At 58.5% G+C, this 25,239-nt stretch overlaps 1 protein-coding gene across 1 annotated transcript; it reads right to left on the bottom strand.

The window, feature by feature from the left end:
• Window positions 1–44: 44 nt before the first annotated feature.
• On the bottom strand, window positions 45–25,239 carry LOC132381731 (RNA-binding protein 39-like). The gene is made up of 11 exons (XM_059951302.1): window positions 25,169–25,239; window positions 21,847–21,927; window positions 6,849–7,001; window positions 6,681–6,758; window positions 6,152–6,269; window positions 5,221–5,373; window positions 4,899–5,036; window positions 4,625–4,690; window positions 4,178–4,382; window positions 1,789–1,878; window positions 45–1,112 (listed from the first exon to the last, which is right to left on the bottom strand). Exons 1-11 carry the CDS (start codon window positions 25,237–25,239, stop codon window positions 1,069–1,071), a joined length of 1,197 nt encoding a protein of 398 aa, XP_059807285.1. The 3' UTR covers window positions 45–1,068.

Here is a 25,239-nt window from a genome sequence, read left to right as displayed (position 1 = left end):
GTGGAGGGAGTTTCACTCTGTGACTGATGGGACGGTGCGGAGGGAGTTTCACTCTGTGTCTGACTGTGGGAGTGTGTGATGGGACGGTGCCTAGGGAGCTTCACTCTGTGACTGACGGGACGGTGGGGAGGGAGTTTCACTCTGTATCTGATGGGACGGTGCGGAGGGAGTTTTACTCTGTGAATGATGGGACAGTGGGGAGGGAGCTTCACTCTGTTTCTGACTGTGGGAGTGTGTGATGGGATGGTGCCGAGGGAGCTTCACTCTGTGACTGATGTGACTGTGCAGAGGATGCTTCACTCTGACTGATGGGACAGTGTGGAGGGAGCTTCACACTGTGACTGATGGGATGGTGAGGAGGGAGTTTCACTCTGTGTCTGACCCCGGGAGTGTGTGATGGAACGGTGTGGAGGGAGTTTCACTCTGTGAATGATGGGACGGTGGGGAGGGAGTTTCACTCTGTGAATGATGGGACGGTGGGGAGGGAGCTTCACTCTGTTTCTGACTGTGGGAGTGTGTGATGGGATGGTGCCGAGGGAGCTTCACTCTGTGACTGATGTGACTGTGCAGAGGAAGCTTCACTCTGACTGACAGGACGGTGTTGAGGGAGTTTCACTCTGTGACTGACGGGACGGTGAGGAGGGAGCTTCACTCTGTGACTGACGGGACGGTGATGAGAGAGCTTCACTCTGTCTGATGGGACGGTGTGGAGGGAGTTTCACTCTGTGACTGACGGGACGGTGTGGAGGGAGTTTCACTCTGACTGGGACAGTGTGGAGAGAGCTTCACTCTGTGACTGACTGGACGGTGAGGAGGGAGTTTCACTCTGTGACTGACGGGACGGTGATGAGAGAGCTTCACTCTGTGTCTGACGGGACGGTGTGGAGGGAGTTTCACTCTGTGTCTGACAGGACGGTGAGGTGGGACTCAGTCAATAGGGATTGTCCCGTGTTGGTGTGGGTCAGTAATTCTCCATTGGGACATTCTCTCCAGAGACCCAGAGCTGAACGGGCCTTTGATGATGTGCTCCTTCCTCATCCACCCTGTCCCATCCATGTCTGGTCCCTCTCAACCTGGGGTGGTCCCAGGGAGACCCTGAGTCAGGGTGGGGCCTGGAGGTAGGGGGCAGAAAGGAAATGTCAGGGCAGTGTAAGCCTTTCATCACAGTCCCCTAGCCATCCTCCCTACCCCTTCTCCCTCCAAACGCCCTCAGCCCTCCTCCCAATCTCCCTCCCTCTCTGGTTAGCTCCTGGTCTTTCCAGGGCAACAGGCCAACTCCTGATGGGACACGTGTGCCCTCTGTTGCTGAGGTGTGGGCCCAGTCACGTTGCTATAGCGATGGGACATGGCGGGCCATCAGGTTGCCACAGTAACAGTGTCCCACTTGCTTTGATCTGGGCCATCAGCAGTTTCCATGGTAACAGGCTTGAGTTGGACGTCACTCTCTGGGACACGCAGACCCACTCCGGTGCTTGGGGGCTGTCTGGTGCTCCCTCCCGTTTCTATGGTAACGGACTGCCGGGGGCTCTTGACTCACTCCTGTTGCTATGGTGACAGGTGTCCTCAGTCCTACTTCCATGTTACAAGTTGCCATGGTAATGGGGCTGGGATGATTGTATTGGCCAATGAGAGATAGGAGCCAGTTGGACCGGACCGGCCTGGCCTAGTCGTGTCTCGATGAAGACAGAGCCTGGGGTCCCAGCAGATTCCCCTCCCCACCCCACGAGATCCCCTGCCCCGCCCTCCTTCCGCCCTGGCCTGTCCTGGGTCACCCAGCAGAGCCCTCACCTGCGGCATTCGGCATTAGGATCCCAAAGGGGTAGATGTTCTGGAGCTGGAGAGCGGCCTGTGTGGCCGGCGGAATTTCCAGTCCGGATCCTGGGGGCGAGAGAGGGAAAGCTGAAATCAGGGAGATAAAATTGCTCATACCCCAAGCCCCGAGTCACTGGATCAGATCCCAGCCTGTAACCAACTCCCGGGGATCAGTTATTCTATATATAAACCCCCTGAACCCCGGGATCAGATCCCAGCCTGTAACCCACTCCTGGGGATTTGTTATTCTATATATAAACCCCCTGAACCCCTGGATCAGACCCCAACGTAGCCCACTCCCGGGCATCTGTTATTCTATATATAAACCCCCTGAACCCCTGGATCAGATCCCAGTCTGTAGCCCTTTCCCGGGCATCTGTTATTCGATATATAAACCCCCTGAACCCCTGGATCAGATCCCAATCTGTAACCCACTCCCGGGCATCTGTTATTCTATATATAAACCCCTGAACCCCTGGATCAGATCCCAGTCTGTAGCCCTTTCCCGGGCATCTGTTATTCGATATATAAACCCTCTGAACCCCTGGATCAGATCCCAGTCTGTAGCCCACTCCCGGGGATCTGTTATTCTATATATAAACCCCTGAACCCCTGGATCAGATCCCAGTCTGTAGCCCTTTCCCGGGCATCTGTTATTCGATATATAAACCCCCTGAACCCCTGGATCAGATCCCAATCTGTAACCCACTCCCGGGCATCTGTTATTCTATATATAAACCCCTGAACCCCTGGATCAGATCCCAGTCTGTAGCCCTTTCCCGGGCATCTGTTATTCGATATATAAACCCCCTGAACCCCTGGATCAGATCCCAATCTGTAACCAACTCCCGGGGATCAGTTATTCTATATATAAACCCCCTGAACCCCGGGATCAGATCCCAGCCTGTAACCCACTCCTGGGGATTTGTTATTCTATATATAAACCCCCTGAACCCCTGGATCAGACCCCAACGTAGCCCACTCCCGGGCATCTGTTATTCTATATATAAACCCCCTGAACCCCTGGATCAGATCCCAGCCTGTAACCCACTCCCAGGGATCTGTTATTCTATATATAAACCCCCTGAACCCCTGGATCAGATCCCAGCCTGTAAACCACTCCCGGGGATCTGTTATTCTATATATAAACCCCTGGAACCCTGGATCAGATCTCAGCCTGTAACCCACTCCCAGGGATCTGTTATTCTATATATAAACCCCTGGACCCCTGGATCAGATCTCAGCCTGTAAACCACTCCCGGGGATCTGTTATTCTATATATAAACCCCTGAACCCCTGGATCAGATCTCAGCCTGTAACCCACTCCCAGGGATCTGTTATTCTATATATAAACCCCCGAACCCCTGGATCAGATCCCAGCCTGTAAACCACTCCCGGGGATCTGTTATTCTATATATAAACCCCTGGACCCCTGGATCAGATCCCAGCCTGTAACCCACTCCCAGGGATCTGTTATTCTATATATAAACTCCTGAACCCCGGGATCAGATCTCAGCCTGTAACCCACTCCCAGGGATCTGTTATTCTATATATAAGCCCCTGAACCCCTGGATCAGATCCCAGCCTGTAAACCACTCCCGGGGATCTGTTATTCTATATATAAACCCCTGGACCCCTGGATCAGATCTCAGCCTGTAACCCACTCCCAGGGACCTGTTATTCTATATATAAACCCCCTGAACCCCTGGATCAGATCCCAGCCTGTAAACCACTCCCGGGGATCTGTTATTCTATATATAAACCCCTGGACCCCTGGATCAGATCTCAGCCTGTAACCCACTCCCAGGGATCTGTTATTCTATATATAAACCCCCTGAACCCCTGGATCAGATCTCAGCCTGTAACCCACTCCCAGGGATCTGTTATTCTATATATAAACCCCCTGAACCCCTGGATCAGATCCCAGCCTGTAAACCACTCCCGGGGATCTGTTATTCTATATATAAACCCCTGAACCCCGGGATCAGATCTCAGCCTGTAACCCACTCCCGGGGATCTGTTATTCTGTATATAAACCCCTGAACCCCTGGATCAGATCCCAGCCTGTAAACCACTCCCGGGGATCTGTTATTCTATATATAAACCCCTGAACCCCGGGATCAGATCTCAGCCTGTAACCCACTCCCGGGGATCTGTTATTCTGTATATAAACCCGTCGATCCCTGAATCAGATCCCAGTCTATAATCTATGCCCGGAGATCTGTTATTCTATGCACATAAAGATCCCCTGGATCAGATGTAATCCACTACCGGGAATCCTTCTTTACATAAACGTCCTGAACCGCCGGATTAGGTCCAGAACTCGTCGCCCCTCCGACAGCCCCGCCGAGCAGACCACGCCTACCCTTAGCGAGGCGAGCCATCAGCTGGAGACGGCTGCTGGGTCCCAAGCTGATCCCGGGGCGCTCCGTGTCCTCGGTGTCCAGGACGGTGACGGCAGGGTCCGGCTCCCAGCGATCCGTCACCGGGCTCAGCCTGAGCGGCTTCCCCGCCAGCTCGAAGCCGTGAAGCTGCTGCAGAGCCCGCCGCGCACACTCCGCATCGGCAAACTGCTCCGCGGGGAGGCGGGAGGAAGGGAGAAGGTTAAGGCTGCGTGTCTCACCCCTCCCCTCCCGTCGGACAGGATCGCGGCCCGTATGGTGGCGGCAAAACGAAGCGGGGCGGCCTGGAGGTAGCGACTGAGGGTTGGGGGATATGGACGGTGAGCGGGGTGAGGATGGGGAGAGGGTTGGTGTGAGGGATATAGAGGGGTTCCCAGCTCTGCGGGGTAGGGCTGGGGGGAAACACTCACCGTGACGAACCCGTATCCCTTGGAAATGCCGGTCAGTGGGTCCTTGATAAGGTGTAGACTGTCGATCTGTAGGGTTAGAGGGGGTGGGAGAATCAATGGGGGGAGCGAGGAAGAGAGGGAGGGGGAGAGAGAGCGGGAGGCGGCGGTTTGAGGGTGCAGAGGGACAGGCTACTGAAGGGGGAGAGAGAGGGGCAATGAGGTGCACAGAGAGTGAAGGAAAGGGAATGGGGGGGACGGTGGCAGTGAAAGAGGTCGGAAGGAGGATAGCTCACACCTTGCCGAAGGGCGTGAAGATTGCCCTCAGCATGTCCTGGGTGATATCAGCATGGAGCGATCCCACGTAGAGCCTGAGCGGGCCGTCTCCCGCAAGCTGCGGCTGTCCGACCCCGGGGTCTGGACGGTTCTTCTCTGCCTGTCAGTGGGGAGGGGGAGTAGGTGGTCAGTCAGCCTGGCACAGGGTGTACGGAAGATATCGTTACCGTCGTCCCCCCCCCGCACCCCACGAAACTCCTTCCTTCCTTCCGCTCCCCTTCCCATCCACTCACACTCCCGGCCCTCCCCGCCCCACCGTGCTCGCTGTCCCACGCCCTCCATACCTGGGAAGCCTGAATGATGATGGGGACTCCTAATAATTTTGTTCCGGAGAGGCCGATCGCCTGCGGGACGCTGTCTATACTGTAAAACTCCACATACGCAATGCCCTTCGATCGGCGGGAGCTGCGGTCCGAGATGATCTTCACGTCACGGACCTGCCAGAGGCCCAAGGCGTTATCCACCCCCATCACACACTCCCGGGGTCAGACACAGAGAAACTCCCTCCACACCGTCCCATCACACACTCCCGGGTCAGACATAGAGTGAAACTCCCTCCTCACCGTCCCATCACACACTCCCGGGGTCAGACACAGAGTGAATCTACCTCCTCACCGTCCCAACACACACTCCCGGGGTCAGACACAGAGTGAAACTCCCTCCACACCGTCCCATCACACACTCCCGGGGTCAGACACAGAGTGAATCTCCCTCCACACCATCCCATCAGACACTCCCGGAGTCAGACACAGAGTGAAACTCCCTCCACACCGTCCCATCACACACTCCCGGGGTCAGACACAGAGTGAATCTCCCTCCAGACCGTTCCATCACACACTCCCGGGGTCAGACACAGAGTGAAACTCCCTCCACACCGTCCCATCACACACTCCCGGAGTCAGACACAGAGTGAAACTCCCTCCACACCGTCCCATCACACACTCCCGGGGTCAGACACAGAGTGAATCTCCCTCCACACCGTCCCATCACACACTCACGGGGTCAGACACAGAGTGAATCTCCCTCCACACCGTCCCATCACACACTCCGGGGTCAGACACAGAGTGAATCTCCCTCCACACCGTCCCATCACACACTCCCGGGGTCAGACACAGAGTGAATCTCCCTCCACACCGTCCCATCACACACTCACGGGGTCAGACACAGAGTGAATCTCCCTCCACAGCCGTCCCATCACACATCACTAGGCCTGACCTTTCCGACAGTGGAGAAGAAACGTTCCAGGTCCCTGGGTCGGATCTGTCCGGAGAGCTGTAGGCAGAGAATGGTGCATGCATCTCGCTCTTCCGGAGTGCGTCCGTACACACGGTCCCTGTTCGGGAGAAAGAGGCAGTGTGAGGGAGAATCACAGCTCACCTCGCCTGCTCAGTTCCACCATCCTCCCCCGGATCCGTCACTTTCTCTGTGCTCCCCCACCTCCTTCCATTTCACCTCTCCCGTCCCCGTGACCCTTTCCATACATTCCTCTCCGCCTCCCTGCCCCTTCCTCCCCTACACCCCCACTAGAGATACCGTCTCCCTACACCTCCACCCCATCTCTGTGACCCCCCCCCCACACCCCTCCCTGTTCCTCGTTGCGCAGGGGGACCATCAGCTGAATTCCGTGACGCTGCTTTGAGAACCAGACGCCGGAGTTTAAAAGCGGGGCAAGCCCGGGTGGTCCAGGCGCTGGTCTGGAGCCGGAGCCGGAGCCGCCGTTCGCTCCTTTCACCGGGATTCTCACCTGCTGATGCTCCTGGACCGGCAGCGCGGGCTCCTGCTTCTGCTCAACTTCGGGCTCCGGCTGTGCGATGCGTGGTGCCTGCAAAGGTGAGCAACGGAGGGTGAGGAGGTGTGGAATCGCCCGGGGGGGGGGCAAATGTCAGGGTGGCTGCGGAGTGGCTCTTCCCACCTGTGCCTCGCCCGCCCCCCTCGGTGTCGCCCACGGCGGTCTCTGTGACGAGTGCGCCGGCTGTGCGTCCGCCCTCGCCGTCGGTTCCCGCTCCTCCTCCTCCGCCTCCGGGTCCGATGCTGGGTTGAGAACCGGCCATGCTCTGTGCTACCACTGTGGGGATAGGGTAAAAAGAGGCAGGTTGGCAGTGAGCGAGAGCAGCAGAGAGAGAGGGGACGAGAGGAAGAGGATGGAGGCGAGAGGTGGACTGAGAGACCCCGGTCAGTGTACCGATCTCCCCCTGAGAGACACTGGTCAGTGTACAGATCTCCCCTGAGAGACCCCGGTCAGTATACGGATCTCCCCCTGTGAGACCCCGGTCAGTGTACGGATCTCCCCTGAGAGACGCCAGTCAGTGTACAGATCTCCCCCTGAGAGGCCCCGGACAGTGTACAGATCTCCCCTGAGAGACCCCGGTCAGTGTATGGATCTCCCCTGAGAGACACCGGTCAGTGTACGGATCTCCCCTGAGAGACGCCAGTCAGTGTACAGATCTCCCCTGAGAGACACCGGTCAGTATACGGATCTCCCCCTGTGAGACCCCGGTCAGTGTACAGATCTCCCCTGAGAGACGCCAGTCAGTGTACAGATCTCCCCCTGAGAGGCCCCGGTCAGTGTACAGATCTCCCCCTGTGAGACACCGGTCAGTGTACGGATCTCCCCTGAGAGACGCCAGTCAGTGTACAGATCTCCCCCTGAGAGGCCCCGGTCAGTGTACGGATCTCCCCCTGTGAGACACCGGTCAGTGTACGGATCTCCCCTGAGAGACGCCAGTCAGTGTACAGATCTCCCCCTGAGAGGCCCCGGTCAGTGTACGGATCTCCCCTGAGAGGCCCCGGTCAGTGCACAGATCTCCCCTGAGAGACACCGGTCAGTGTACAGATCTCCCCTGAGAGGCCCCGGTCAGTGTACAGATCTCCCCTGAGAGACACTGGTCAGTGTACAGATCTCCCCTGAGAGACCCCGGTCAGTATACGGATCTCCCCCTGTGAGACCCCGGTCAGTGTACAGATCTCCCCTGAGAGACCCCGGTCAATGTATGGATCTCCCCTGAGAGACACCGGTCAGTGTACGGATCTCGCCTGAGAGACGCCAGTCAGTGTACAGATCTCCCCTGAGAGACACTGGTCAGTGTACAGATCTCCCCTGAGAGACACCTGTCAGTGTACGGATCTCCCCCTGTGAGACCCCGGTCAGTGTACAGATCTCCCCTGAGAGACGCCAGTCAGTGTACAGATCTCCCCCTGAGAGGCCCCGGTCAGTGTACGGATCTCCCCTGAGAGACACCGGTCAGTGTACAGATCTCCCCTGAGAGACACTGGTCAGTATACAGATCTCCCCTGAGAGACACCTGTCAGTGTACGGATCTCCCCTGAGAGACCCCGGTCAGTGTACAGATCTCCCCTGAGAGATACCGGTCAGTGTACAGATCTCCCCTGAGAGACCTTGGTCAGTGTACAGATCTCCCCCGAGAGACCCCGGTCAGTGTACAGATCTCCCCTGAGAGAGACACCGGTCAGTGTACAGATCTCCCCCTGAGAGACCCCGGTCAGTGTACGGATCTCCCCTGAGAGACCTTGGTCAGTGTACAGATCTCCCCCGAGAGACCCCGGTCAGTGTACAGAACTCCCCTGAGAGACCCCGGTCAGTGTACGGATCTCCCCTGAGAGACCTTGGTCAGTGTACGGATCTCCCCTGAGAGACACCGGTCAGTGTACAGATCTCCTCTGAGAGAGACACCGGTCAGTGTACAGATCTCCCCCTGAGAGACACCGGTCAGTGTACGGATCTCCCCTGAGAGACACTGGTCAGTGTCCAGATCTCCCCTGAGAGACCCTGGTCAGTGTTCAGATCTCCCCTGTGAGACACCGGTCGGTGTACAGATCTCCCCGGAGAGACACTGGTCAGTGTACAGATCTCCCCTGAGAGACCCTGGTCAGTGTACAGATCTCCCCTGTGAGACACTGGTCAGTGTACAGATCTCCCCGGAGAGACACTGGTCAGTGTACAGATCTCCCCCTGAGAGACCCCGGTCAGTGTACAGATCTCCCCTGAGAGACACTGGTCAGTGTACAGATCTCCCCCTGTGAGACACCGGTCAGTGTACGGATCTCCCTTGAGAGACCCTGGTCAGTGTACAGATCTCCCCTGAGAGACCCCGGTCAGTGTACAGATCTCCCCTGAGAGGCCCCGGTCAGTGTACGGATCTCCCTTGAGAGACCCCGGTCAGTGTACCGATATCCCCTGAGAGACCCCGGTCGGTGTACGGATCTCCCCCTGAGAGACACCGGTCAGTGTACCAATCTCCCCTGAGAGACACTGGTCAGTGTACAGATCTCCCCCTGTGAGACACCGGTCAGTGTACGGATCTCCCTTGAGAGACCCTGGTCAGTGTACAGATCTCCCCTGAGAGACCCCGGTCAGTGTACAGATCTCCCCTGAGAGGCCCCGGTCAGTGTACAGATCTCCCCTGAGAGACACCGGTCAGTGTACGGATCTCCCCTGAGAGAGACCCTGGTCAGTGTACAGACCTCCCCCTGTGAGACCCCGGTCAGTGTACAGATCTCCCCTGAGAGACACCGGTCAGTGTACAGACCTCCCCCTGTGAGACCCCGGTCAGTGTACAGATCTCCCCTGAGAGACGACTGTCAGTGTACAGATCTCCCCTGAGAGACACTGGTCAGTGTACAAACCTCCCCCTGTGAGACCCCGGTCAGTGTACAGATCTCCCCTGAGAGACGACTGTCAGTGTACAGATCTCTCCTGAGAGACACCGGTCAGTGTACAAACCTCCCCCTGTGAGACCCCGGTCAGTGTACGGATCTCCCCTGAGAGACGACTGTCAGTGTACAGATCTCCCCTGTGAGACCCCGGTCAGTGTACAGATCTCCCCTGAGAGACGACTGTCAGTGTACAGATCTCCCCTGAGAGACACCGGTCAGTGTACAGATCTCCCCGAGAGAGACCCTGGTCAGTGTACGGATCTCCCCTGAGAGACGACTGTCAGTGTACAGATCTCTCCTGTGAGACCCCGGTCAGTGTACAGATCTCCCCTGAGAGACGACTGTCAGTGTACAGATCTCCCCTGAGAGACACCGGTCAGTGTACAGACCTCCCCCTGTGAGACCCCGGTCAGTGTACAGATCTCCCCTGAGAGACGACTGTCAGTGTACAGATCTCCCCTGAGAGACGACTGTCAGTGTACAGATCTCTCCTGAGAGACACCGGTCAGTGTACAGACCTCCCCCTGTGAGACCCCGGTCGGTGTACAGATCTCCCCTGAGAGACGACTGTCAGTGTACAGATCTGCCCTGAGAGACCCCGGTCAGTGTACAGATCTCCCCTGAGAGGCCCCGGTCAGTGTACGGATCTCCCTTGAAAGACCCCGGTCAGTGTACCGATATCCCCTGAGAGACCCCGGTCGGTGTACGGATCTCCCCCTCAGAGACACCGGTCAGTGTACCAATCTCCCCTGAGAGACACTGGTCAGTGTACAGACCTCCCCCTGTGAGACCCCGGTCAGTGTACAGATCTCCCCTGAGAGACGACTGTCAGTGTACAGATCTCTCCTGAGAGACCCCGGTCAGTGTACAGATCTCGCCTGAGAGGCCCCGGTCAGTGTACAGATCACCCCTGAGAGACACCGGTCAGTGTACGGATCTCCCCTGAGATAGACCCTGGTCAGTGTACAGACCTCCCCCTGTGAGACCCCGGTCAGTGTACAGATCTCCCCTGAGAGACACCGGTCAGTGTACAGACCTCCCCCTGTGAGACCCCGGTCAGTGTACAGATCTCCCCTGAGAGACGACTGTCAGTGTACAGATCTCCCCTGAGAGACACTGGTCAGTGTACAAACCTCCCCCTGTGAGACCCCGGTCAGTGTACAGATCTCCCCTGAGAGACGACTGTCAGTGTACAGATCTCCCCTGAGAGACCCCGGTCAGTGTACAGATCTCCCCTGAGAGACGACTGTCAGTGTACAGATCTCCCCTGAGAGACACTGGTCAGTGTACAGACCTCCCCCTGTGAGACCCCGGTCAGTGTACAGATCTCCCCTGAGAGACGACTGTCAGTGTACAGATCTCTCCTGAGAGACCCCGGTCAGTGTACAGATCTCCCCGAGAGACCCCGGTCAGTGTACAGATCTCCCCTGAGAGACGCCGGTCAGTGTAAGGATCTCCCCTGAGAGACCCCGGTCAGTGTACAGATCTCCCCTGAGAGACGACTGTCAGTGTACAGATCTCTCCTGAGAGACCCCGGTCAGTGTACAGATCTCCCCGAGAGACCCCGGTCAGTGTACAGATCTCCCCTGAGAGACACTGGTCAGTGTACAGACCTCCCCCTGTGAGACCCCGGTCAGTGTACAGATCTCCCCTGAGAGACACCGGTCAGTGTACAGACCTCCCCCTGTGAGACCCCGGTCAGTGTACAGATCTCCCCTGAGAGACGACTGTCAGTGTACAGATCTCCCCTGAGAGACACTGGTCAGTGTACAAACCTCCCCCTGTGAGACCCCGGTCAGTGTACAGATCTCCCCTGAGAGACGACTGTCAGTGTACAGATCTCTCCTGAGAGACACCGGTCAGTGTACAGACCTCCCCCTGTGAGACCCCGGTCAGTGTACAGATCTCCGCTGAGAGACGACTGTCAGTGTACAGATCTCTCCTGAGAGACCCCGGTCAGTGTACAGATCTCCCCGAGAGACCCCGGTCAGTGTACAGATCTCCCCCTGAGAGACCCCGGTCAGTGTACGGATCTCCCCTGAGAGACCTTGGTCAGTGTACAGATCTCCCCCGAGAGACCCCGGTCAGTGTACAGATCTCCCCTGAGAGACCCCGGTCAGTGTACGGATCTCCCCTGAGAGACCTTGGTCAGTGTACGGATCTCCCCTGAGAGACACCGGTCAGTGTACAGATCTCCTCTGAGAGAGACACCGGTCAGTGTACAGATCTCCCCTGAGAGACACCGGTCAGTGTCCAGATCTCCCCTGAGAGACCCTGGTCAGTGTTCAGATCTCCCCTGTGAGACACCGGTCGGTGTACAGATCTCCCCGGAGAGACACTGGTCAGTGTACAGATCTCCCCTGAGAGACCCTGGTCAGTGTACAGATCTCCCCTGTGAGACACTGGTCAGTGTACAGATCTCCCCGGAGAGACACTGGTCAGTGTACAGATCTCCCCCTGAGAGACCCCGGTCAGTGTACAGATCTCCCCTGAGAGACACCGGTCAGTGTACGGATCTCCCTTGAGAGACCCTGGTCAGTGTACAGATCTCCCCTGAGAGACCCCGGTCAGTGTACAGATCTCCCCTGAGAGGCCCCGGTCAGTGTACGGATCTCCCTTGAGAGACCCCGGTCAGTGTACCGATATCCCCTGAGAGACCCCGGTCAGTGTACCAATCTCCCCTGAGAGACAATGGTCAGTGTACAGATCTCCCCCAGTGAGACACCGGTCAGTGTACGGATCTCCCTTGAGAGACCCTGGTCAGTGTACAGATCTCCCCTGAGAGACCCCGGTCAGTGTACAGATCTCCCCTGAGAGGCCCCGGTCAGTGTACAGATCTCCCCTGAGAGACACCGGTCAGTGTACGGATCTCCCCTGAGAGAGACCCTGGTCAGTGTACAGACCTCCCCCTGTGAGACCCCGGTCAGTGTACAGATCTCCCCTGAGAGACACCGGTCAGTGTACAGACCTCCCCCTGTGAGACCCCGGTCAGTGTACAGATCTCCCCTGAGAGACGACTGTCAGTGTACAGATCTCCCCTGAGAGACGACTGTCAGTGTACAGATCTCTCCTGAGAGACACCGGTCAGTGTACAAACCTCCCCCTGTGAGACCCCGGTCAGTGTACAGATCTCCCCTGAGAGACGACTGTCAGTGTACAGATCTCTCCTGAGAGACCCCGGTCAGTGTACAGATCTCCCCTGAGAGGCCCCGGTCAGTGTACAGATCACCCCTGAGAGACACCGGTCAGTGTACGGATCTCCCCTGAGAGAGACCCTGGTCAGTGTACAGACCTCCCCCTGTGAGACCCCGGTCAGTGTACAGATCTCCCCTGAGAGACACCGGTCAGTGTACAGACCTCCCCCTGTGAGACCCCGGTCAGTGTACAGATCTCCCCTGAGAGACGACTGTCAGTGTACAGATCTCCCCTGAGAGACGACTGTCAGTGTACAGATCTCTCCTGAGAGACACCGGTCAGTGTACAGATCTCCCCCTGTGAGACCCCGGTCAGTGTACAGATCTCCCCCCGAGAGACCCTGGTCAGTGTACAGATCTCCCCCCGAGAGACCCCGGTCAGTGTACAGATCTCCCCTGAGAGATACCGGTCAGTGTACAGATCTCCCCCTGTGAGACCCCGGTCAGTGTACAGATCTCCCCCCGAGAGACCCTGGTCAGTGTACAGATCTCCCCCCGAGAGACCCTGGTCAGTGTACAGATCTCCCCCCGAGAGACCCTGGTCAGTGTACAGATCTCCCCCCGAGAGACCCCGGTCAGTGTACAGATCTCCCCTGAGAGATACCGGTCAGTGTACAGATCTCCCCTGAGAGACCTTGGTCAGTGTACAGATCTCCCCCGAGAGACCCCGGTCAGTGTACAGATCTCCCCTGAGAGAGACACCGGTCAGTGTACAGATCTCCCCCTGAGAGACCCCGGTCAGTGTACGGATCTCCCCTGAGAGACCTTGGTCAGTGTACGGATCTCCCCCGAGAGACCCCGGTCAGTGTACAGATCTCCCCTGAGAGACCCCGGTCAGTGTACGGATCTCCCCTGAGAGACCTTGGTCAGTGTACGGATCTCCCCTGAGAGACACCGGTCAGTGTACAGATCTCCCCTGAGAGAGACACCGGTCAGTGTACAGATCTCCCCCTGAGAGACACCGGTCAGTGTACGGATCTCCCCTGAGAGACACCGGTCAGTGTCCAGATCTCCCCTGAGAGACCCTGGTCAGTGTTCAGATCTCCCCTGTGAGACACCGGTCGGTGTACAGATCTCCCCGGAGAGACACTGGTCAGTGTACAGATCTCCCCTGAGAGACCCTGGTCAGTGTACAGATCTCCCCTGTGAGACACTGGTCAGTGTACAGATCTCCCCGGAGAGGCACTGGTCAGTGTACAGATCTCCCCCTGAGAGACCCCGGTCAGTGTACAGATCTCCCCTGAGAGACACTGGTCAGTGTACAGATCTCCCCCTGTGAGACACCGGTCAGTGTACGGATCTCCCTTGAGAGACCCTGGTCAGTGTACAGATCTCCCCTGAGAGACCCCGGTCAGTGTACGGATCTCCCTTGAGAGACCCCGGTCAGTGTACCGATATCCCCTGAGAGACCCCGGTCGGTGTACGGATCTCCCCCTGAGAGACACCGGTCAGTGTACCAATCTCCCCTGAGAGACACTGGTCAGTGTACAAACCTCCCCCTGTGAGACCCCGGTCAGTGTACAGATCTCCCCTGAGAGACGACTGTCAGTGTACAGATCTCTCCTGAGAGACACCGGTCAGTGTACAGACCTCCCCCTGTGAGACCCCGGTCAGTGTACAGATCTCCCCTGAGAGACGACTGTCAGTGTACAGATCTCTCCTGAGAGACCCCGGTCAGTGTACAGATCTCCCCGAGAGACCCCGGTCAGTGTACAGATCTCCCCCTGAGAGACCCCGGTCAGTGTACGGATCTCCCCTGAGAGACCTTGGTCAGTGTACAGATCTCCCCCGAGAGACCCCGGTCAGTGTACAGATCTCCCCTGAGAGACCCCGGTCAGTGTACGGATCTCCCCTGAGAGACCTTGGTCAGTGTACGGATCTCCCCTGAGAGACACCGGTCAGTGTACAGATCTCCTCTGAGAGAGACACCGGTCAGTGTACAGATCTCCCCTGAGAGACACCGGTCAGTGTCCAGATCTCCCCTGAGAGACCCTGGTCAGTGTTCAGATCTCCCCTGTGAGACACCGGTCGGTGTACAGATCTCCCCGGAGAGACACTGGTCAGTGTACAGATCTCCCCTGAGAGACCCTGGTCAGTGTACAGATCTCCCCTGTGAGACACTGGTCAGTGTACAGATCTCCCCGGAGAGACACTGGTCAGTGTACAGATCTCCCCCTGAGAGACCCCGGTCAGTGTACAGATCTCCCCTGAGAGACACTGGTCAGTGTACAGATCTCCCCCTGTGAGACACCGGTCAGTGTACGGATCTCCCTTGAGAGACCCTGGTCAGTGTACAGATCTCCCCTGAGAGACCCCGGTCAGTGTACAGATCTCCCCTGAGAGGCCCCGGTCAGTGTACGGATCTCCCTTGAGAGACCCCGGTCAGTGTACCGATATCCCCTGAGAGACCCCGGTCAGTGTACCAATCTCCCCTGAGAGACAATGGTCAGTGTACAGACCTCCCCCTGTGAGACCCCGGTCAGTGTACAGATCTCCCCTGAGAGACGACTGTCAGTGTACAGATCTCCCCTGAGAGACACTGGTCAGTGTACAAACCTCCCCCTGTGAGACCCCGGTCAGTGTACAGATCTCCCCTGAGAGACGACTGTCAGTGTACAGATCTCTCCTGAGAGACACCGGTCAGTGTACAGACCTCCCCCTGTGAGAACCCGGTCAGTGTACAGATCTCCCCTGAGAGACGACTGTCAGTGTACAGATCTCTCCTGAGAGACCCCGGTCAGTGTACAGATCTCCCCTGAGAGGCCCCGGTCAGTGTACAGATCTCCCCTGAGAGACACCGGTCAGTGTACGGATCTCCCCTGAGAGAGACCCTGGTCAGTGTACAGACCTCCCCCTGTGAGATCCCGGTCAGTGTACAGATCTCCCCTGAGAGACACCGGTCAGTGTACAGACCTCCCCCTGTGAGACCCCGGTCAGTGTACAGATCTCCCCTGAGAGACACCGGTCAGTGTACAGATCTCCCCTGAGAGACACCGGTCAGTGTACAGACCTCCCCCTGTGAGACACCGGTCAGTGTACAGACCTCCCCCTGTGAGACCCCGGTCAGTGTACAGATCTCCCCTGAGAGACGACTGTCAGTGTACAGATCTGCCCTGAGAGACGACTGTCAGTGTACAGATCTCTCCTGAGAGACACCGGTCAGTGTACAGACCTCCCCCTGTGAGACCCCGGTCGGTGTACAGATCTCCCCTGAGAGACGACTGTCAGTGTACAGATCTGCCCTGAGAGACGACTGTCAGTGTACAGATCTCTCCTGAGAGACACTGGTCAGTGTACAGATCTCCCCTGAGAGACACCGGTCAGTGTACAGACCTCCCCCTGTGAGACCCCGGTCAGTGTACAGATCTCCCCTGAGAGACGACTGTCAGTGTACAGATCTCTCCTGAGAGACCCCGGTCAGTGTACAGATCTCCCCGAGAGACCCCGGTCAGTGTACAGATCTCCCCCTGAGAGACCCCGGTCAGTGTACGGATCTCCCCTGAGAGACCTTGGTCAGTGTACAGATCTCCCCCGAGAGACCCCGGTCAGTGTACAGATCTCCCCTGAGAGACCCCGGTCAGTGTACGGATCTCCCCTGAGAGACCTTGGTCAGTGTACGGATCTCCCCTGAGAGACACCGGTCAGTGTACAGATCTCCTCTGAGAGAGACACCGGTCAGTGTACAGATCTCCCCTGAGAGACACCGGTCAGTGTCCAGATCTCCCCTGAGAGACCCTGGTCAGTGTTCAGATCTCCCCTGTGAGACACCGGTCGGTGTACAGATCTCCCCGGAGAGACACTGGTCAGTGTACAGATCTCCCCTGAGAGACCCTGGTCAGTGTACAGATCTCCCCTGTGAGACACTGGTCAGTGTACAGATCTCCCCGGAGAGACACTGGTCAGTGTACAGATCTCCCCCTGAGAGACCCCGGTCAGTGTACAGATCTCCCCTGAGAGACACCGGTCAGTGTACGGATCTCCCTTGAGAGACCCTGGTCAGTGTACAGATCTCCCCTGAGAGACCCCGGTCAGTGTACAGATCTCCCCTGAGAGGCCCCGGTCAGTGTACGGATCTCCCTTGAGAGACCCCGGTCAGTGTACCGATATCCCCTGAGAGACCCCGGTCAGTGTACCAATCTCCCCTGAGAGACAATGGTCAGTGTACAGATCTCCCCCAGTGAGACACCGGTCAGTGTACGGATCTCCCTTGAGAGACCCTGGTCAGTGTACAGATCTCCCCTGAGAGACCCCGGTCAGTGTACAGATCTCCCCTGAGAGGCCCCGGTCAGTGTACAGATCTCCCCTGAGAGACACCGGTCAGTGTACGGATCTCCCCTGAGAGAGACCCTGGTCAGTGTACAGACCTCCCCCTGTGAGACCCCGGTCAGTGTACAGATCTCCCCTGAGAGACACCGGTCAGTGTACAGACCTCCCCCTGTGAGACCCCGGTCAGTGTACAGATCTCCCCTGAGAGACGACTGTCAGTGTACAGATCTCCCCTGAGAGACGACTGTCAGTGTACAGATCTCTCCTGAGAGACACCGGTCAGTGTACAAACCTCCCCCTGTGAGACCCCGGTCAGTGTACAGATCTCCCCTGAGAGACGACTGTCAGTGTACAGATCTCTCCTGAGAGACCCCGGTCAGTGTACAGATCTCCCCTGAGAGGCCCCGGTCAGTGTACAGATCACCCCTGAGAGACACCGGTCAGTGTACGGATCTCCCCTGAGAGAGACCCTGGTCAGTGTACAGACCTCCCCCTGTGAGACCCCGGTCAGTGTACAGATCTCCCCTGAGAGACACCGGTCAGTGTACAGACCTCCCCCTGTGAGACCCCGGTCAGTGTACAGATCTCCCCTGAGAGACGACTGTCAGTGTACAGATCTCCCCTGAGAGACGACTGTCAGTGTACAGATCTCTCCTGAGAGACACCGGTCAGTGTACAGATCTCCCCCTGTGAGACCCCGGTCAGTGTACAGATCTCCCCCCGAGAGACCCTGGTCAGTGTACAGATCTCCCCCCGAGAGACCCCGGTCAGTGTACAGATCTCCCCTGAGAGATACCGGTCAGTGTACAGATCTCCCCCTGTGAGACCCCGGTCAGTGTACAGATCTCCCCCCGAGAGACCCTGGTCAGTGTACAGATCTCCCCCCGAGAGACCCTGGTCAGTGTACAGATCTCCCCCCGAGAGACCCTGGTCAGTGTACAGATCTCCCCCCGAGAGACCCCGGTCAGTGTACAGATCTCCCCTGAGAGATACCGGTCAGTGTACAGATCTCCCCTGAGAGACCTTGGTCAGTGTACAGATCTCCCCCGAGAGACCCCGGTCAGTGTACAGATCTCCCCTGAGAGAGACACCGGTCAGTGTACAGATCTCCCCCTGAGAGACCCCGGTCAGTGTACGGATCTCCCCTGAGAGACCTTGGTCAGTGTACGGATCTCCCCCGAGAGACCCCGGTCAGTGTACAGATCTCCCCTGAGAGACCCCGGTCAGTGTACGGATCTCCCCTGAGAGACCTTGGTCAGTGTACGGATCTCCCCTGAGAGACACCGGTCAGTGTACAGATCTCCCCTGAGAGAGACACCGGTCAGTGTACAGATCTCCCCCTGAGAGACACCGGTCAGTGTACGGATCTCCCCTGAGAGACACCGGTCAGTGTCCAGATCTCCCCTGAGAGACCCTGGTCAGTGTTCAGATCTCCCCTGTGAGACACCGGTCGGTGTACAGATCTCCCCGGAGAGACACTGGTCAGTGTACAGATCTCCCCTGAGAGACCCTGGTCAGTGTACAGATCTCCCCTGTGAGACACTGGTCAGTGTACAGATCTCCCCGGAGAGGCACTGGTCAGTGTACAGATCTCCCCCTGAGAGACCCCGGTCAGTGTACAGATCTCCCCTGAGAGACACTGGTCAGTGTACAGATCTCCCCCTGTGAGACACCGGTCAGTGTACGGATCTCCCTTGAGAGACCCTGGTCAGTGTACAGATCTCCCCTGAGAGACCCCGGTCAGTGTACGGATCTCCCTTGAGAGACCCCGGTCAGTGTACCGATATCCCCTGAGAGACCCCGGTCGGTGTACGGATCTCCCCCTGAGAGACACCGGTCAGTGTACCAATCTCCCCTGAGAGACACTGGTCAGTGTACAAACCTCCCCCTGTGAGACCCCGGTCAGTGTACAGATCTCCCCTGAGAGACGACTGTCAGTGTACAGATCTCTCCTGAGAGACACCGGTCAGTGTACAGACCTCCCCCTGTGAGACCCCGGTCAGTGTACAGATCTCCCCTGAGAGACGACTGTCAGTGTACAGATCTCTCCTGAGAGACCCCGGTCAGTGTACAGATCTCCCCGAGAGACCCCGGTCAGTGTACAGATCTCCCCCTGAGAGACCCCGGTCAGTGTACGGATCTCCCCTGAGAGACCTTGGTCAGTGTACAGATCTCCCCCGAGAGACCCCGGTCAGTGTACAGATCTCCCCTGAGAGACCCCGGTCAGTGTACGGATCTCCCCTGAGAGACCTTGGTCAGTGTACGGATCTCCCCTGAGAGACACCGGTCAGTGTACAGATCTCCTCTGAGAGAGACACCGGTCAGTGTACAGATCTCCCCTGAGAGACACCGGTCAGTGTCCAGATCTCCCCTGAGAGACCCTGGTCAGTGTTCAGATCTCCCCTGTGAGACACCGGTCGGTGTACAGATCTCCCCGGAGAGACACTGGTCAGTGTACAGATCTCCCCTGAGAGACCCTGGTCAGTGTACAGATCTCCCCTGTGAGACACTGGTCAGTGTACAGATCTCCCCGGAGAGACACTGGTCAGTGTACAGATCTCCCCCTGAGAGACCCCGGTCAGTGTACAGATCTCCCCTGAGAGACACTGGTCAGTGTACAGATCTCCCCCTGTGAGACACCGGTCAGTGTACGGATCTCCCTTGAGAGACCCTGGTCAGTGTACAGATCTCCCCTGAGAGACCCCGGTCAGTGTACAGATCTCCCCTGAGAGGCCCCGGTCAGTGTACGGATCTCCCTTGAGAGACCCCGGTCAGTGTACCGATATCCCCTGAGAGACCCCGGTCAGTGTACCAATCTCCCCTGAGAGACAATGGTCAGTGTACAGATCTCCCCCAGTGAGACACCGGTCAGTGTACAGACCTCCCCCTGTGAGACCCCGGTCAGTGTACAGATCTCCCCTGAGAGACGACTGTCAGTGTACAGATCTCCCCTGAGAGACACTGGTCAGTGTACAAACCTCCCCCTGTGAGACCCCGGTCAGTGTACAGATCTCCCCTGAGAGACGACTGTCAGTGTACAGATCTCTCCTGAGAGACACCGGTCAGTGTACAGACCTCCCCCTGTGAGAACCCGGTCAGTGTACAGATCTCCCCTGAGAGACGACTGTCAGTGTACAGATCTCTCCTGAGAGACCCCGGTCAGTGTACAGATCTCCCCTGAGAGGCCCCGGTCAGTGTACAGATCTCCCCTGAGAGACACCGGTCAGTGTACGGATCTCCCCTGAGAGAGACCCTGGTCAGTGTACAGACCTCCCCCTGTGAGATCCCGGTCAGTGTACAGATCTCCCCTGAGAGACACCGGTCAGTGTACAGACCTCCCCCTGTGAGACCCCGGTCAGTGTACAGATCTCCCCTGAGAGACACCGGTCAGTGTACAGATCTCCCCTGAGAGACACCGGTCAGTGTACAGACCTCCCCCTGTGAGACACCGGTCAGTGTACAGACCTCCCCCTGTGAGACCCCGGTCAGTGTACAGATCTCCCCTGAGAGACGACTGTCAGTGTACAGATCTGCCCTGAGAGACGACTGTCAGTGTACAGATCTCTCCTGAGAGACACCGGTCAGTGTACAGACCTCCCCCTGTGAGACCCCGGTCGGTGTACAGATCTCCCCTGAGAGACGACTGTCAGTGTACAGATCTGCCCTGAGAGACGACTGTCAGTGTACAGATCTCTCCTGAGAGACACTGGTCAGTGTACAGATCTCCCCTGAGAGACACCGGTCAGTGTACAGACCTCCCCCTGTGAGACCCCGGTCAGTGTACAGATCTCCCCTGAGAGACGACTGTCAGTGTACAGATCTCCCCCTGTGAGACCCCAGTCAGTGTACAGATCTCCCCTGAGAGGCCCCGGTCAGTGTACAGATCTCCCCTGTGAGACCCCGGTCGGTGTACAGACCTCCCCCTGTGAGACCCCGGTCGGTGTACAGATCTCCCCTGAGAGACACTGGTCAGTGTACGGATCTCCCCCTGTGAGACCCCGGTCGGTGTACAGATCTCCCCTGAGAGGCCCCGGTCAGTGTACAGATCTCCCCTGAGAGACACCGGTCAGTGTACGGATCTCCCCTGAGAGAGACCCTGGTCAGTGTACAGACCTCCCCCTGTGAGACCCCGGTCAGTGTACAGATCTCCCCTGAGAGACACCGGTCAGTGTACAGACCTCCCCCTGTGAGACCCCGGTCAGTGTACAGATCTCCCCTGAGAGACACTGGTCAGTGTACAGATCTCCCCTGAGAGAGACACTGGTCAGTGTACAGATCTCCCCATGAGAGACGACTGTCAGTGTACGGATCTCCCCCCGAGAGACCCTGGTCAGTGTACAGATCTCCCCTGAGAGACACCGGTCAGTGTACAGACCTCCCCGTGAGACCCCGGTCAGTGTACGGATCTCCCCTGAGAGACGACTGTCAGTGTACAGATCTCCCCTGAGATGCCCCGGTCAGTGTACGGATCTCCCCTGGGGTACACGGGTCAGTGTACGGATATCACAGATATCTGTGGAATTCCATGCCTGTTGAGGCCAAGTGATTCAGTATATTTAAAACAGAGGTTGATGCATTATTGATTAGACAGGAGAAGGAGAAGGAGAAAGAGGGATACTAAGTCAGCCATAATGGAATGGTGGCGCAGAATCGATGGGCAGAGTGGGCTAATTCTGCTTCTATGTTTTGTGGTCGATCCCCCCCCCCCCCCTAGAAACAGCGACTGAGAGACACCGGTCAGTGTGCAGATAGGAGAACAGGACATATCCAGAATACCTGCTGTGGCTCCTGAGTTGACTCCCACTCCGCTCTCTGGACCTGCGGCATTCCCGACTCGCACTCCGACTACTGCGATCACTGTGTTGACCGGAAATTGGAGCCTGGGAACAGGATCAGACGGCGCACCCCCGCATCTATTGTTCCCTTCGATTCCCCCCCCCCCTCGTCTTCGTGATCTCTCCCTCCCCTACACCCCTCCCCGTCTCCGTGATCTCTCCCTCCCCTACACCCGTCTCCGTGATCGCTCCCTCCCCTACACCCCTCCCCGTCTCCGTGATCTCTCCCTCCCCTACACCCGTCTCCGTGATCGCTCCCTCCCCTACACCCCTCCCCGTCTCCGTGATCGCTCCCTCCCCTACACCCCTCCCCGTCTCCGTGATCTCTCCCTCCCCTACACCCGTCTCCGTGATCGCTCCCTCCCCTACACCCCTCCCCGTCTCCGAGATCTCTCCCTCCCCTACACCCGTCTCCGTGATCGCTCCCTCCCCTACACCCCTCCCCGTCTCCGTGATCTCTCCCTCCCCTACACCCGTCTCCGTGATCGCTCCCTCCCCTACACCCCTCCCCGTCTCCGTGATCTCTCCCTCCCCTACACCCCTCCCCGTCTCCGTGATCTCTCCCTCCCTTACACCCCTCCCCGTCTCCGTGATCTCTCCCTCCCCTACACCCGTCTCCGTGATCGCTCCCTCCCCTACACCCCTCCCCGTCTCCGTGATCTCTCCCTCCCCTACACCCGTCTCCGTGATCGCTCCCTCCCCTACACCCCTCCCCGTCTCCGTGATCTCTCCCTCCCCTACACCCGTCTCCGTGATCGCTCCCTCCCCTACACCCCTCCCCGTCTCCGTGATCTCTCCCTCCCCTACACCCGTCTCCGTGATCGCTCCCTCCCCTACACCCCTCCCCGTCTCCATGATCTCTCCCTCCCCTACACCCGTCTCCGTGATCGCTCCCTCCCCTACACCCCTCCCCGTCTCCGTGATCTCTTCCTCCCCTACACCCCTCCCCGTCTCCGTGATCTCTCCCTCCCTTACACCCCTCCCCGTCTCCGTGAACTCTCCCTCCCCTACACCCCTCCCCGTCTCCGTGATCGCTCCCTCCCCTACACCCCTCCCCGTCTCCGTGATCTCTGCCTCCCCTACACCCGTCTCCGTGATCGCTCCCTCCCCTACACCCCTCCCCGTCTCCGTGATCTCTCCCTCCCCTACACCCGTCTCCGTGATCGCTCCCTCCCCTACACCCCTCCCCGTCTCCGTGATCTCTCCCTCCCCTACACCCGTCTCCGTGATCGCTCCCTCCCCTACACCCCTCCCCGTCTCCGTGATCTCTTCCTCCCCTACACCCCTCCCCGTCTCCGTGATCTCTTCCTCCCTTACACCCCTCCCCGTCTCCGTGATCTCTCCCTCCCCTACACCCCTCCCCGTCTCCATGATCGCTCCCTCCCCTACACCCCTCCCCGTCTCCGTGATCTCTCCCTCCCCTACACCCCTCCCCGTCTCCGTGATCTCTCCCTCCCCTACACCCGTCTCCGTGATCGCTCCCTCCCCTACACCCCTCCCCCTCCGTGATCTCTCCCTCCCCTACACCCCTCCCCGTCTCCGTGATCGCTCCCTCCCCTACACCCCTCCCCGTCTCCGTGATCTCTCCCTCCCCTACACCCCTCCCCGTCTCCGTGATCTCTCCCTCCCCTACACCCGTCTCCGTGATCGCTCCCTCCCCTACACCCCTCCCCCTCCGTGATCTCTCCCTCCCCTACACCCCTCCCCGTCTCCGTGATCGCTCCCTCCCCTACACCCCTCCCCGTCTCCGTGATCTCTCCCTCCCCTACACCCCTCCCCGTCTCCGTGATCTCTCCCTCCCCTACACCCGTCTCCGTGATCGCTCCCTCCCCTACACCCCTCCCCGTCTCCATGATCTCTCCCTCCCCTACACCCCTCCCCGTCTCCGTGATCTCTCCCTCCCCTACACCCGTCTCCGTGATCGCTCCCTCCCCTACACCCCTCCCCGTCTCCGTGATCTCTCCCTCCCCTACACCCGTCTCCGTGATCGCTCCCTCCCCTACACCCCTCCCCGTCTCCGTGATCTCTCCCTCCCCTACACCCGTCTCCGTGATCGCTCCCTCCCCTACACCCCTCCCCGTCTCCGTGATCTCTCCCTCCCCTACACCCCTCCCCGTCTCCGTGATCTCTCCCTCCCTTACACCCCTCCCCGTCTCCGTGATCTCTCCCTCCCCTACACCCGTCTCCGTGATCGCTCCCTCCCCTACACCCCTCCCCGTCTCCGTGATCTCTCCCTCCCCTACACCCGTCTCCGTGATCGCTCCCTCCCCTACACCCCTCCCCGTCTCCGTGATCTCTCCCTCCCCTACACCCGTCTCCGTGATCGCTCCCTCCCCTACACCCCTCCCCGTCTCCGTGATCTCTCCCTCCCCTACACCCGTCTCCGTGATCGCTCCCTCCCCTACACCCCTCCCCGTCTCCGTGATCTCTCCCTCCCCTACACCCGTCTCCGTGATCGCTCCCTCCCCTACACCCCTCCCCGTCTCCGTGATCTCTCCCTCCCCTACACCCCTCCCCGTCTCCGTGACCACACCCTCCCCACCCGTCTCCGTGATCTCTCCCTCCTCTACACCCTTCCCCGTCTGTGATCTCTCCCTCCCCTACACCCGTCTCCGTGATCTCTTCCTCCCCTACACCCCTCCCCGTCTCCGTGATCTCTCCCTCCCATACACCCCTCCCCGTCTTCGTTATCTCTCCCTCCCCTACACCCCTCCCCGTCTCCGTGATCTCTCCCTCCCCTACACCCCTCCCCGTCTCCGTGATCTCTCCCTCCCCCTACACCCGTCTCCGTCTCCGTGATCTCTCCCTCGTCGACACTACACCCTCCCCTCTCCATCTCTCTCCACTCCCTTACACTCTTCATCGTCCCTGTGACCCCTTTCTTTCCTACACCCCTCCCTCCTCTACACCCTTTCCCTTCGTCACCCCCTTTCCTCCTCTGCACCCCTCCCCAACACCGTGACCCCCTTCTCCCCTACACCCCTCCCCAACACCGTGACCCCCTTCTCCCCTACACCCCTCCCCAACACCGTGACCCCCTTCTCCCCTACACCCCTCCCCAACACCGTGACCCCCTTCTCCCCTACACCCCTCCCCAACACCGTGACCCCCTTCTCCCCTACACCCTTTCCCTTCTCGTGACACCCTGCTCGCCTTCTCCCCTCCCCGCCTCCGTGACCCCTACCCTACAGTCCTCCCCGTCTGGTTGACCCTCCTCCCCCCCCACACCCCTGTCCGTCTCCAAGACCGTCTTGCAGCCCTACCTGTGTCTGTGACCCGTTCTGGTCCTCCCACTCCCCCGCTCACGACCCTGTAATGACCGACACTGCCCCAT

This window comes from Hypanus sabinus, chromosome 26 (assembly GCF_030144855.1).
Source record: "Hypanus sabinus isolate sHypSab1 chromosome 26, sHypSab1.hap1, whole genome shotgun sequence".
Classification (NCBI taxonomy): domain Eukaryota; kingdom Metazoa; phylum Chordata; class Chondrichthyes; order Myliobatiformes; family Dasyatidae; genus Hypanus; species Hypanus sabinus.
Note: the sequence above shows the minus strand (reverse complement) of the source record. Positions and strands in the feature narration are given on the sequence as shown.